This window comes from Conger conger, chromosome 15, assembly GCF_963514075.1.
Source record: "Conger conger chromosome 15, fConCon1.1, whole genome shotgun sequence".
Classification (NCBI taxonomy): domain Eukaryota; kingdom Metazoa; phylum Chordata; class Actinopteri; order Anguilliformes; family Congridae; genus Conger; species Conger conger.
This window is the reverse complement of record NC_083774.1, coordinates 33975524-33989101: the sequence shown is the minus strand read 5'-3', so window position 1 is coordinate 33989101 and position 13578 is coordinate 33975524. Positions and strand designations below refer to the sequence as shown.

At 41.3% G+C, this 13578-nt stretch overlaps 5 protein-coding genes across 6 annotated transcripts; 2 read left to right on the top strand and 3 right to left on the bottom strand.

The window, feature by feature from the left end:
• Positions 1 to 213: 213 nt before the first annotated feature.
• On the bottom strand, positions 214 to 588 carry LOC133112060 (histone H2B-like). Its single transcript, XM_061222745.1, has one exon. It carries the CDS (start codon positions 586 to 588, stop codon positions 214 to 216), a length of 375 nt encoding a protein of 124 aa, XP_061078729.1.
• A 6382-nt stretch (positions 589 to 6970) lies between these two features.
• On the top strand, positions 6971 to 7420 carry LOC133112042 (histone H3). The gene has a single exon (XM_061222726.1). It carries the CDS (start codon positions 6985 to 6987, stop codon positions 7393 to 7395), a length of 411 nt encoding a protein of 136 aa, XP_061078710.1. The 5' UTR covers positions 6971 to 6984; the 3' UTR covers positions 7396 to 7420.
• Positions 7421 to 7601: 181 nt separating this feature from the next.
• Positions 7602 to 10813, bottom strand: LOC133112054 (histone H2B-like). Of its 2 annotated transcripts, XM_061222740.1 has the most exons (2): positions 10443 to 10813; positions 7602 to 7623 (listed from the first exon to the last, which is right to left on the bottom strand). In XM_061222740.1, the coding sequence occupies exons 1-2, from the start codon at positions 10811 to 10813 to the stop codon at positions 7602 to 7604; spliced, it is 393 nt and encodes a 130-aa protein (XP_061078724.1). The 2 variants fall into 2 exon arrangements, with proteins under 2 accessions (XP_061078724.1, XP_061078723.1); XM_061222739.1 differs by lacking the exon at positions 7602 to 7623 and having other exon boundaries at positions 10439 to 10813.
• LOC133112070 (histone H4) lies at positions 8751 to 9099 on the top strand. Its single transcript, XM_061222755.1, has one exon. It carries the CDS (start codon positions 8764 to 8766, stop codon positions 9073 to 9075), a length of 312 nt encoding a protein of 103 aa, XP_061078739.1. The 5' UTR covers positions 8751 to 8763; the 3' UTR covers positions 9076 to 9099.
• Positions 10814 to 12780: 1967 nt separating the features above from the next.
• LOC133112045 (histone H3) lies at positions 12781 to 13191 on the bottom strand. Its single transcript, XM_061222729.1, has one exon. It carries the CDS (start codon positions 13189 to 13191, stop codon positions 12781 to 12783), a length of 411 nt encoding a protein of 136 aa, XP_061078713.1.
• Positions 13192 to 13578: the final 387 nt, after the last annotated feature.

Genomic DNA, 13578 nt, shown 5'->3' with positions numbered 1-13578 from the left:
GAGAATAAAGAATGAAGGAAAAATGATCAAGTAAAGAACAAAGAGTAGAGATGCATAGCTTAAGTTTGCTAGTTCACGGCTTAAATTATGAACACTACATTTGAGTTCAGAAGCGTCGTGTTCGTAGAAAGCCTTCAGGAAAATAATTTGCCTCTTGTTAACGGTGTTGGTGGCTCTTAAAAGAGCCTTTGCTTTAATTCATCATGTCACGGTTTACTTTGAGCTGGTGTACTTAGTGACGGCCTTGGTACCCTCAGACACTGCGTGTTTGGCCAACTCTCCGGGCAGCAGAAGGCGCACTGCGGTCTGGATCTCCCGTGAAGAGATGGTGGAACGCTTGTTGTAGTGAGCCAAACGGGAAGACTCACCAGCAATACGCTCGAAAATGTCGTTGACAAATGAATTCATGATCCCCATGGCTTTGGAAGAGATACCAGTGTCAGGATGCACTTGCTTTAAAACCTTGTACACGTAGATAGCGTAGCTCTCCTTCCTGGACTTTCTGCGTTTCTTTCCTCCTTTCCCGGCAGTCTTGGCCACGGCTTTCTTTGAGCCCTTCTTGGGCGCGGATTTCACTTGCTCAGGCATTTCGCACGTTAGAATGAAGAGATCCGGTCTCGCAATTCAACTGTCTGCCGAGAGATCTATGCTAATTTACCTGCCCTTTTTACCGGTGACGTCAGACCAATTGTCATTGGATGGTGTTTGTTGACGTTACCATTTTCTATTGGTTGAATGTGGCGGGTCTGCAAAAAGATAATAATAATAAAAATAAAAAAACCGTCATTCTCCGGAACAACCCCCACCACCACCCATTTTCGTTTTATTCTGTGTTTTGAATTCGTCCACTTCTTAGATTTAATAGAATCGTAACGGAGTGTATTGCAGTTCCATAAACTTCTGACTTAAAGTCCCTTACGCTCTCCCTTCGAACAAAAAAATCCTTAGAACTGTGCTCGGATTGGAAGATGAACATTTTGCAATTTACATGTGCCACAACGACTCAAAACAATCGCAAAAGGTAAAATGCGCCTGCACATTGCACACATCTGCTCAGTGTCTCACCACCTTATGCTTTACCAATACGTCGGCGAATACAAGAGCGATTATCCAGCAATAGGGTTAAAAGCCCAGTAGTTACATAAAATATCAAGTGACTATTGGTGCGTTTAATTGCGACTCGCAACAGAAAGCGTTCCACTGCTTGGGGATTCCTTATGCTTGCTCACGGCAAAATGGATGACCGAGCAATACGCAGCCGGCATTGCAAAATGCCGCCATTAACGGGGACGGATAAACTCGGAAATTTTATTTCTCATTGTAAATGTACGTGGCTCTTAAAAGAGCCTTTGGGTAGTTTCAGAAGATATTAATGAAGAGTAAACGTTCACCCACCGAAGCCGTACAGAGTGCGACCCTGACGCTTCAGAACATAAACTACATCCATAGCGGTCACGGTCTTTCTCTTGGCGTGTTCGGTGTAGGTGACGGCATCGCGGATAACGTTCTCCAAAAACACCTTCAGGACTCCACGAGTCTCTTCGTACATTAAAGACAAGTTGCCAAATAATAACATATACATATAATCTATGGTTGGCGGAGCTGAAACGGCTGCCTTGCAGACATCACTGTGGGAAGGAAAGTGCCAAATGTGAAACCGTTTTCTTTGCATAGTGCATGCATTGAGAAAGTGTTTACAACAGCTAGGCTGTATGGCCAGGCTTTAGTCTTCCACAGTTCTGACAATTAACTGCTTACACTCCGGAAATAAAATACACTGATCGACCAACCACCTGCTTAAACCAGTTTTTCATGATTAAAAATGCTTTAAACTGTATACACTTGTTTATAAACACTTAATATTTAATTATATGACATCTTCACGAGGGAAAGGACACCACGGCAGCAAGCTCTTCAGGAAAATCAGTTTTTTTAATTAAAATGGAAGCTTATTTGGAGGGAGGGGGGTGCACTGTTTTGTTATTTAAATATCTTGGCACGTACTGATGTTCACGATGACGTCTATCTTAACAGATGCTCCGGGACCTGTAGAATTGTTCATATTTAACAACATATAAAGATCACCCGCCATATTTAAAATGCATGGCTTCCAATCTGACATCAGTTTCACCCTTCTTCCCTCCGTTGGAATGACATGGTACTGCACTGAAACTTATGTCGGAATAGATCCCATGCATTTTTAAATATGGCAGGTCTTCTATGAAAAAAAATTATATAGGTCCTGGAGCACTTGTTAAGATAGACGTGATCATGAACACCAGTACCAAGATAATTAAATAACAAAATTAAGTTTATACAGTTTAAAGCATTTTTTATTGTGAAGAAATGGTTTAAGCAGTTAAAGTTTTTTCTTGTTTCCATATATGGTGTTTTCAGGGCGTCAATTTATGCTAATCACAAATTTTGTGCACCCTTTGATTTAGGTAATTTAAAGAGATGGTCGAAAAATAAAACCAAACAAACACAACAACAACAACAACTTACCTTGAAACGTAAGGTAAAGAGAATCTAATGCTGCCTTCACGTCTGAATGACCGAATTACCAACTTCCAATTGGAAAAAACAGTTCACATCAACGTCCAGGCAAAAACCCCCCCCACTCATTAACAAATTAAGCCACTTCTTTTCCATGATGTTTGAATGTGAACTCGCGGTTATTGTTCGTTGTTCCTTCTGTGAGCCTTACCAATTGGCTGAGTATTTGAATATGCGCTCTTTCCGAAGTAGGCTACACCATGCTCCAAATCTTCTAATAGGCTAAAGTAATGTAAAGAGAGGCCAGACATATAAACGACGGCCTAAGAGGGCCATACCCTATTTATAGCAAAATTTTAGTTTTATGGAATTTATACTAAATCCCACTGAAGCATTAATTATTTTCATGCATTTTTATATGATCTGAGTAATTATAACATTCAATTGGCTTTATTAGGTTTAAGATCCATTTGAAACAAGTGTCGAACAACTTAATTTGGAGCCTATTCATTATTTTAATCTGATCAGTTCAGTGTGTTACCCTGCTTATGTAATTGTTTGCAATATTGCACAATAAGCACAGCATAGAATTTGTATTCTTCATGCCACACATAGCTATTTCTTATGCATGTTTGAAAAGAGTAAATAATTCCTCTAGACATGAAAAGCTCATACAGTAATACTGACAGGATTGCAACTTTGGTTGGGACAAAAACATCATAAACAGAACCAAGGTTGGGAGCCACTGCCCTAATCTACCCCAAACACACACTATAAGGTTCTATTAAGTAAAAAGTTTTTTTCCTTTTGATCATTTTATTTTATTAATCCTTTTTTCTGAATTCCTTTGACATATCTTATTGTTATTGTTAATATACACTCACTGAGCACTTTATGAGGAACATTTTTCCTTTATTGCACCTACTTATTCATGTGATCTAATCAGCCAATTGTGTGGCAGCAGTGCAATGCATACAATCATGTAGATACGGGTCAGGAGCTTCAGTTAATGTTCACATCAACCATCAGAATGGGGAAAAAATGTGATCCAAGTGACTTTGATCATGAAATGATTTTTTTAGTGGCAGACAGGGTGGCTTGAGTATCTCAGAAACTCTCCGGGGATTTTCACACACACTAGCCTCTAGATTTTGCAAAGAATGGTGAAAAAAAAAAAATCCAGTGAGCAGCAGTTCTGCAGTCTGCAGACGCCTTGTTAATGAGAGACGTCAGAGGAGAATGGCCAGACTGGTCAAATCTGACAGGAAGGTGACAGTAACACAAATAACCACACGACAGTGGTATGCAGAAGAGCATATCTGATCCTGAAGTGGATAGGCTACAGCAGTCAATGGTAAATGGTAAATGATAAATGATGAATGTCTGCATTTATATAGTGCCTTTATCCAAAGCACTGTACAATTGATGCTTCTCATTCACCCATCCATGCACACACTCACACACCAACGGCAATTGGCTGCCATGCCAGGAAGTCTAATAGATACCAAATAAAATGCTCAGTGACTGTACGTAGGCCAACTGTCCATTTTACTATAGTTCAATGCTATGTTTATTGTTACAAGTAATTCACATGATGCAGCAGCACATATACATGAAAGCAAGCACAGCCTAATATTCAAAGCAGTTTATTATGCATTAAATGTATGAAATACATGTATTCTTTGTTTATTTTTCATTTTTTGGCAATATGCATATTGCATTACATTACATTACATTAATGGCATTTGGCAGATGCTCTTATCCAGAGCGACGTACAGTTGATTAGACTAAGCAGGAGACAATCCTCCCCTGGAGCAATGCAGGGTTAAGGGCCTTGCTCTGCTCAAGGGTCCAATGGCTCTGCAGATCTTATTGTGGCTGGCTTCACTGAGGATCAAACCATCGACCTTGTGGGTCCCAGTCATTTACCTTAACCACTACGCTACAGGCTGCCCTGTGTATGTACCTACATCATGCCAGTAAAGCTAATACATAGATACAATGACAGAGAAATACACTGCTCAAAAAAATGTAGGGAACACTTAGTGATTGTGGATCAATTTCACGTGCTTTGGTGCAAATGAAAGTGACAACAGGTGCAATGGAGATGCAAAAGCAAGACAACCCCCAAAAAGGTAATGGTTTTGCATATGGTGGCCACAGACAATTACTTTCTCCTTATCCTTCCTGACTGATTCTTGTCACTACTGGTAGCATGAGGCGGTACTTGCAGCCCAATCAGGTTGCACAGGTAGTCCAGCTCCTCCAGGATGGCACATCCATACGTGTGGTCGCAAGAAAGTTTACTGTGTCTCCCGGCACAGTCTCAAGAGCATGGAGGTGATAGCAGGAGACCGGCTATTACACAAGGAGGGCTGAACAGGGCTGTAGAAGGGCATCAACCCAGCAGCAGGACCAGTATCTGCTCCTTTGTGTGAGAAGGAACAGGAGGAGCTCTGCCAGAGCCCTACAAAATGACCTCCAGCAGGAGGTGCATGTTTCAGAGTCATGAGGGTGGCATGAGGGCATGACGTCATCTAGTGGGACCTGTACTCACAGCCCAGCACCGTGCAGCTCGATTGGCATTCGCGAGAGACCACCAGAATTAGCAGGTCCGCCATTGGCGCCCTGTTCTCTTCACAGATGAGAGCAGGTTCACACTGAGCACATGTGACAGGCATGAAAGAATCTGGAGACGCCCTGTTGAATGTTATGCTGCCTGTAATATCAACCAGCATTCGGCAGTGGGTCAGTGATGGATTGGGGAGGCATATCCTTGGAGGGTCACACAGACCTCCATCTCAAAGCCAACGGTACCCTGACTGTACCGGGATTAAATCCTCAGACCGATTTTCAGAACTTACACTTGTGCAGTTCCTCGTGTAGTTCCTAGTGCAGGACAATTCCTGGCCTCATGTGGCCAGCGTGTGTAGGCAGTTCCTGGATGAGGAAGACATTGATGCCATTGAATGGCCCTCACGTTCCCCTGACCTAAATCCAACTGAGCACGTATTGGACACAATGTACCGGTGCATCCGACGCCGCCAAGTACCACCACAGACTCTCCAGGAGCTCCCTGATGCCCTGATGCAGGTCTGGGAGGAGATCCCCCAGGACACCATCTGCCGACTCATCCGGAGCATGCCCAGACGTTGTCAGGAGTGCGTACAGGCACGCAGGGGCCTTACACACTACTGAGTCACATTACGAGTTGCCATGATAAAATTCACACAAGTTCAATTTTTTGCTTTGATTTTCGGTGTGATTTTGAATCCAGTCCTCAATGGGTTGATGCTTTTGGTTTCCTTTGACCATTGTGACATCATTTTGTTCTCAACAAATTATACAATGGACATGAGTAAATATTTTCAACTTGAATAAATGCTTCATCAAGATATGATGTTTTCGAGATCAAGATCTTCATCAAGATCTATATATAAATATATATATATATATGTGCATTTATGTATCAAAAGTGCAATTAAACTAACTAGCAAGCCAAAAAAAATAAATAAATAATATTTTTGCATTTATTTTGGCTAGCTTAGTTCAATTACGCTTTTGAAACATAAATGCTTGATTTGCCCCTTGAAGTTATTAATTTGTTCATTCATCCATTATCCTAACCCACTTATCCTGAACAGGGTCGCAGGGGGGCTGGAGCCTATCCCAGAATACATTGGGCGAAAAGCAGGAATACACTCTGGACAGGTCGCCAGTCCATCGCAGGGTGCACACACCATTCACTCACACACTCATACCTACGGGCAATTTAGACTCTCCAATCAGCCTGACCTGCATGTCTTTGGACTGTGGGAGGAAACCGGAGTACCTGGGGGAAACCCACGCAGACACAGGGAGACCGCCTTGCTGTGAGGCGGCAGTGCTACCCACTGCACCATCCATGCCGCCAACCCCTTTAAGTTATGCATGTCTGAAATAAGTCCATAACCACAACCATCAAGAAAAAAAATTATGAAATATTTTGCAATCTAGGACGTGGAGAAAAAATGTTTATAACCAATCAATTTGAGAGTAAGCCAATTCTATAGGCTCCTCATTTGTGAACATGTGGAGACAAGGCCAATAACACTAAAACGGTGTATAATGAATGTTTACATTTATTCAAAGCCTTAAATAGAATAAACCTGCTATTCGATTAACCCTCCAAATGTCAATCGACAGAAAAGGTAGAGGATTTGTATTGCATTTATTGTGACTGATTATGTTTGTCTCGCTTTAGCAATGTTCTACAATAACTACGCAATGTTGAACTACATAATCAAAGGCGGTGAAAGAAATGTTCACTTTTTGGCGGCAGAGGAAGCTGAAGTAACGATCCAATAGCCTTGGGGAATGAAGGCAGGCTCAGGGCCAATGGGGATCCGTAAAGTCCTATCCAATCAGTTCCTCTCTGACATGGTTTAAAGGCGTATGTCGGCGGCGTGAAGACATTTTTCCCGAAAACTAGCAGCTGAATACACAGCAATGGCTAGAACGAAGCAGACTGCACGCAAATCTACTGGTGGCAAAGCGCCACGAAAACAGCTCGCAACTAAGGCTGCACGTAAGAGTGCGCCTGCGACAGGCGGCGTGAAGAAGCCCCATCGTTACAGGCCGGGTACTGTAGCTCTGCGAGAAATCCGCCGCTATCAGAAATCTACCGAGCTGTTGATCCGCAAGCTGCCGTTCCAGCGCCTTGTGAGGGAGATTGCTCAGGATTTCAAGACCGATCTCCGCTTCCAAAGCTCCGCTGTTATGGCTCTACAGGAAGCCAGTGAGGCGTATCTGGTTGGTCTCTTCGAGGACACCAATCTGTGCGCCATTCATGCCAAGAGGGTGACCATCATGCCCAAAGATATCCAGCTGGCCCGCCGCATTCGTGGAGAGCGTGCTTAATATTGTTTGTACACTGACGATCCAAAAAGCCAAAGGCTCTTTTAAGAGCCACTTAAACCCCATTCAGAACAGCAATATTTTCCGTCCTTATCTGCCATGTTTTATTTTCGTTTGGTGCCCACTGTTTCATATATAATTGTAGCCCTCGGGATCACCGGTGGGAATTGGGTCTGGAATCTTCACTTCCTCTGCTCCTCTCTCCGCATCTAAAATCTATTCCATATTAACCTTGTACTTTAACTGATACATTGTCCGACATTGGTGATTTTTGATACGATTATTCTGTAGCATTTAGCGACGCATTATTTTGCTGTCCCTAATTAAAAGGAAAATTGTTAAATGCAGTATTTTAAGCCCGCCATTGCAGATTTGTCAATGTCATGACCACTCTTTACCTCTGAATACTTTGAGATAATTATAGATGTTTTATGAACAACTGGCATTCGAACAGACCGCCTTTGAAACGGCTTTAAACAACTGGATAATGCACTTCCGACCTGCCATGTGTATCATTTGTGCAACTATTTCACGGAAGCACGACAGATTTTTATATGCCATATAAATTGCCTATATTAACAACAGTAGCCGAATTAGCGACTAACTTTTTAGATGTTAGTTTGGCAGATTCAAATCCAGTCCAATCCTCTCATGCTTTTGTCATCTACAATATTTTTGTAATAGACAGGAAAAAGACAGACATATTTCTTCCCCGCAGTTATGTTGTTTTGTGGTCTCACCATGGACTAGACAGTACAATCAGTGTCAGATTTGAGAAATTTCTTAAAATAACTCTTAATTTGAAGTGGTAAATCAGTTTAGAATACTTTAATTTCCATAAAACAATATCCATGTCTACTTTGGAACATGTTTTCTCAAAAGATCTACACAATTAGTGTAATCACTGGTATTAATACTCCATAAAATGTTCATTTTGGCATGGATCTTTTAATGGATTTATATTTAATGAACTTTAAAAGACAAACTGTCCAAGGTAAACCTATGCTGCAGTACCCCTGTGCATGCTGATTTTTGTTCCAAACCCAATTACCATAAAATAGTTTTAACAAGCTGTTAATCATTCTTCATGAGGTACTTTTCATCTTAATATGTGTTATTGACCTGAAACCACATTATGCCAGGAATAGCTTTGCAATGGTATGAATAATAACATGACCACGTTCATATGATCTAATTGCTTTGCTCTGCAGGAAATCACCAAATACCTCGCGAGATTGGAAGTGCTGGAGGCGGGCTTTAGCTCGAGCGACCTTTTGACGCAGGCTTCAATCAGGTCGTCTTGGCGCAGATATATGCCAGTTTTGCAAACCAGAACTTATTTTCAACAAGCAACAACGCTTAGTTTGAATCATGTCTGGTCGCGGCAAAGGTGGAAAGGGTCTTGGTAAAGGAGGCGCTAAGCGTCATCGCAAAGTTCTGCGTGACAATATTCAGGGTATTACAAAGCCTGCGATTCGTCGTTTGGCTCGCCGTGGAGGAGTCAAGCGTATATCTGGTCTGATCTACGAAGAGACTCGTGGAGTCCTGAAGGTGTTTTTGGAGAATGTTATCCGCGATGCCGTCACCTACACCGAACACGCCAAAAGAAAGACCGTCACCGCTATGGATGTAGTTTATGCTCTGAAGCGTCAGGGTCGCACTCTGTACGGCTTCGGTGGGTAAACGTTTACTCTTCATGAATGCCATTTGAAAATTTCCAAAGGCTCTTTTAAGAGCCACCCACATTTTCAAAGAAAAGTAGAATTTCCTATTTTTGCGATTTTGCTTGTGCCGAGAGAACATGTGCACCCAACTGATCCCCAAGCAGTAAAACGTTATTGCAGGCCGCAATGAGACGCTCCAACAGTGTTTGCTATTTTGTTGAATTTGACCCTATTGCTGGACAATCGCTCTTTCGTATTCACCCACGTATTGATAATGCATGAGGCGGTGAGAGCTTGAGCAGATGTATAAAATGTGAAGGCACATTTTCACCTAGTTTGAAAATCTCTTTTTGCTATTATCTCGTGTAATTGCTACCATTCTTTTGGTGGCATACAGAATCCCAATGTGTTCGGTCTCAATACCTCGTACTGTAACCGCTTATGTTCTAGCCTATTGTCAGTTGCATCTCACATACTCTTAATTCAGAAACATTTCTCTAGATTAGTGAAACGTAGCCTAGCCTACGAGTGTTGACACTAAACAAATTGAAAACATGAATTCATATATGTGTATTTTAACTCACTGATTTATGAATGTAGTAGCCTACCACTGCAACACTTATTTACCATCTGCGAATTGCTGAAATGCAAATTCAGAAATTCTACAGAAAATCTACAAATATTTGTATATTTTTAATGTAGGTTATATTGGCATCGCTTGTATTTAAACATTTTAAAGACCGTAATATGGACATATCAGATACCCATGTGCAACACATTTATTCAGAATAAGAAATCATTTAAATTGAGTATTAAATATTACTGCACCATGTTCAAATTATAACACTCTAAATCTATGTACTCGGGCAATGAAAACAGTTCATATTTTAGTAACGTAGAAATTAGAGGTTTCATGAAACATTACGAGTAGAAGATGACACTCAATGGAAGAGTGGAAAGACAGGACAAGATGTAAGATTCAAAAGAGAATAGGAAGGATGAGGAATGTATTTGCACATCCGGGCCTAAATGGTATATCTAAGAGACTGGTGGAGCATGTTATGTTCTCTTGCCCAAAATATAATTGAGTTTACGGAATGATTTGACATTTTCCAATGAAATAATGCTGAAACGCCATTCCCTTGTGTTCTTTTTAGTTTAGCATTAGAAATGCTTTGTACGTTAGATATGTATATAAATAAATTAAATAAATAAAAACATCTACTTTTTCCAGTGGGTGGCAACAATGACCCACAAAGCTGGCTATTAACAGACGGACTCTCATTTGTACATCCACACAAGTTTAAGAAATTAGATCGTGCCTCTTAGTTGTTGTGGGTGGCTCTTAAAAGAGCCTTTGGGTAAAGCATCACTGCGATAGTTTACTTGGAGCTGGTGTACTTTGTCACAGCCTTGGTACCCTCAGACACTGCGTGTTTAGCCAACTCTCCAGGCAGCAGAAGGCGCACTGCGGTCTGGATCTCCCGTGAAGAGATGGTGGAACGCTTGTTGTAGTGAGCCAAACGGGAAGACTCACCAGCAATACGCTCGAAAATGTCGTTAACAAATGAATTCATGATCCCCATGGCTTTGGAAGAGATACCAGTGTCAGGATGCACTTGCTTTAAAACCTTGTACACGTAGATAGCGTAGCTCTCCTTCCTGGACTTTCTGCGTTTCTTTCCTCCTTTCCCGGCAGTCTTGGCCACGGCTTTCTTTGAGCCCTTCTTGGGCGCGGATTTCACTTGCTCAGGCATTTCGCACGTTAGAATGAAGAGAACGTGAGCCGGTCTCGCAATTCAACTGTCTGCCGAGAGATCTATGCTAATTTACATGCCCTTTTTACCGGTGACGTCAGACCGATTGTCATTGGATGGTGTTTGTTAACGTTACCATTTTCTAAATCTATTGGTTGAATGTGGCGGGTCTGCAAAAATAACTCTCTTTTGAACGAAGGACCACCCATTTTCCCTTTAGACCGTTTGTCATATATTCTTATATTTTTATACAATCTTAATGTATGCTGTTTTCCGTTGCCTACATTCTAAGTCATAATAAAGACCACCATATTTTAAAATGCATGGCATCTAATCCTACATCAGTTTCACCCTCATTCCCTCCATTGGAATAACATGGTACTGCGGTGTGGTAAGCAGTATTTGGACAGTTACGTTTGGTCACTTTTGCTTTGTTGTTTGTTTATTTGTTGATTTAAAAAAATATATATATATAGGCCCTGGTCCATATCTTTGTTGCACGGGTAGCAATTGAAATTGTACTTCCCTCTGGGTAAGAGCGTCTGCCAAATGCCAATCATGTAATGTGTGGTGAAACTTATGTCGGAATAGATCACATGCATTTTTAAATATGGCAAGTCTTTATAATTTTTTTTAAATATGAAAACTTCTACACATCCTGGAGCACCTGTTAAGATAGACGTGATCATTAACAGCAGTACGTAGCAGCATATTAAAATAATAAAACAATGCACTATAACTGTTTATAGACAAGTTTAAACATTTGAAAGCATTTTGGCATGTTGTACTTCCATGAACAGAACTTCAATATCCGCTTCAGAGAAGCTTTTTTCTTTTTTTGATTATCTTTTTAAAAAGCTGTAATTGCATATATGGTGTTTTTGGGGCGTCAATTTATGCTAATCACAAATTTTGTGAACGTGCCTTTGATGTACAATTACTTGGTATTTATCAACATACACAAGGGGATATGAAGAAAGCTGTGTCTTCACCTTATCATAAATCTGGTGAGATCGTTTCCGATCACGCAGACATTTGCACACGGATTTCCCAAAATACTGATGAGGCCTAGTGTCTTTCTACATTCTCTTCTTTTTCTTCTTCTTCTAATTCTTGTTATCATTATTATTCATATTTCATATTCATATTTTCTTCTGGTTAGGATATCTATGGCAGGCCCTAGAACCGTAAGGTAAATGTTCTGAAATTTCCCACACTGATTGGGGACTGTGCCTTGATTCTTTTCACCAAAGAATCTTCACCTCGGGTGCTCCAGTTTGAGGCACGTTTGTTCATCTCAAGTATAGTTCCATTCCTTGGATTAAAAGGCTTTGACGTCAATTTCCGCCATATTGGATTTTCTGAAAAAGATTAAAATATTTTTAAACAAAAGATTCTTATGTTTGCTTATTAATTTAAATCCTCCCCTGCTGGACTGCTTGGTCCCTTTCAATGCTTCTTGCAGGTTTCATTTTAAGTATGCTTGTACTCGTTTGTTTCTTCCATTCAATTGTTTACTTATTGCATTTGTGTCTAACATCTCCAAACGTATACTGGGGAAGAAGACGAATGCCCAACCATGCCTTTCCCGCCCGCAGTAAAGAAGCCCTAACTGAAGGAGCACTTCTCTCGATTCCACAGAAGATCATCAGATTGCTTACGCACTTGCATATACTCCACATATCAAATGGCACAAAACAAAAAAGAAATTAAGGAGTGTGTTGCCTTTTCAAAGGCTATCCATAAATCAAAGATATAACCGAAGGAATTCGTTCAGAAATGACTGCTCGCGGAAGAAATAATTCCAAGCGTTATTCAGATTAATATTTCCATTACCTACATTTACGCGCCAACTAGTAAGATGCATCAACAACCAAAAGCACATGGAACATCTTACTGCTCTAACAAGAAGTGAGGTGGCTCTTAAAAGAGCCTTTGTCGTTTGGATTGTGTGCTTGTAAACCATCTTAAGCGCGCTCTCCACGAATGCGGCGAGCCAGCTGGATATCCTTGGGCATGATAGTCACTCTCTTGGCATGAATGGCGCACAGATTGGTGTCCTCAAACAGACCAACCAGATAAGCCTCGCTGGCCTCCTGAAGAGCCATCACAGCTGAGCTTTGGAAGCGGAGATCGGTCTTGAAATCCTGAGCAATCTCCCTCACAAGGCGCTGGAACGGCAGCTTGCGAATCAACAGCTCGGTAGACTTCTGATAGCGGCGGATTTCTCGTAAGGCTACAGTACCTGGCCTATAACGATGGGGCTTCTTCACGCCGCCTGTCGCAGGCGCACTCTTACGCGCAGCCTTAGTGGCGAGCTGCTTCCTGGGAGCTTTCCCACCGGTAGATTTACGTGCGGTCTGCTTCGTTCTCGCCATTGATTCCTACTCAATTGTTGTGTTTTAGAATACCTTTATGTCCCCTGACGCCAGGCTTTAAAGCACACCACCTCAGAGCTGATTGGATGGGCTTTAACGGATCCTCATTGGCCCTGATTCTGCATTCATTCCCCGAGCGGATTGTGTCGCTTCTTCAGCATCATGAAACTTTTATTTTCTCTTACTGCCTTGAATTCAGTTCAAGTCCAATTCAGTCCAATATCGTCTCCTATATATATATATATATATATATATATATATATATATATATATATATATATATATATATATAATATTATTTTGTATCACCAGCCTTGCACGAATTGACGGGTAACAACTGTGGCCAGATGCAAACAGTCAAAATGCGGTTAAAGATTGATAATGTGC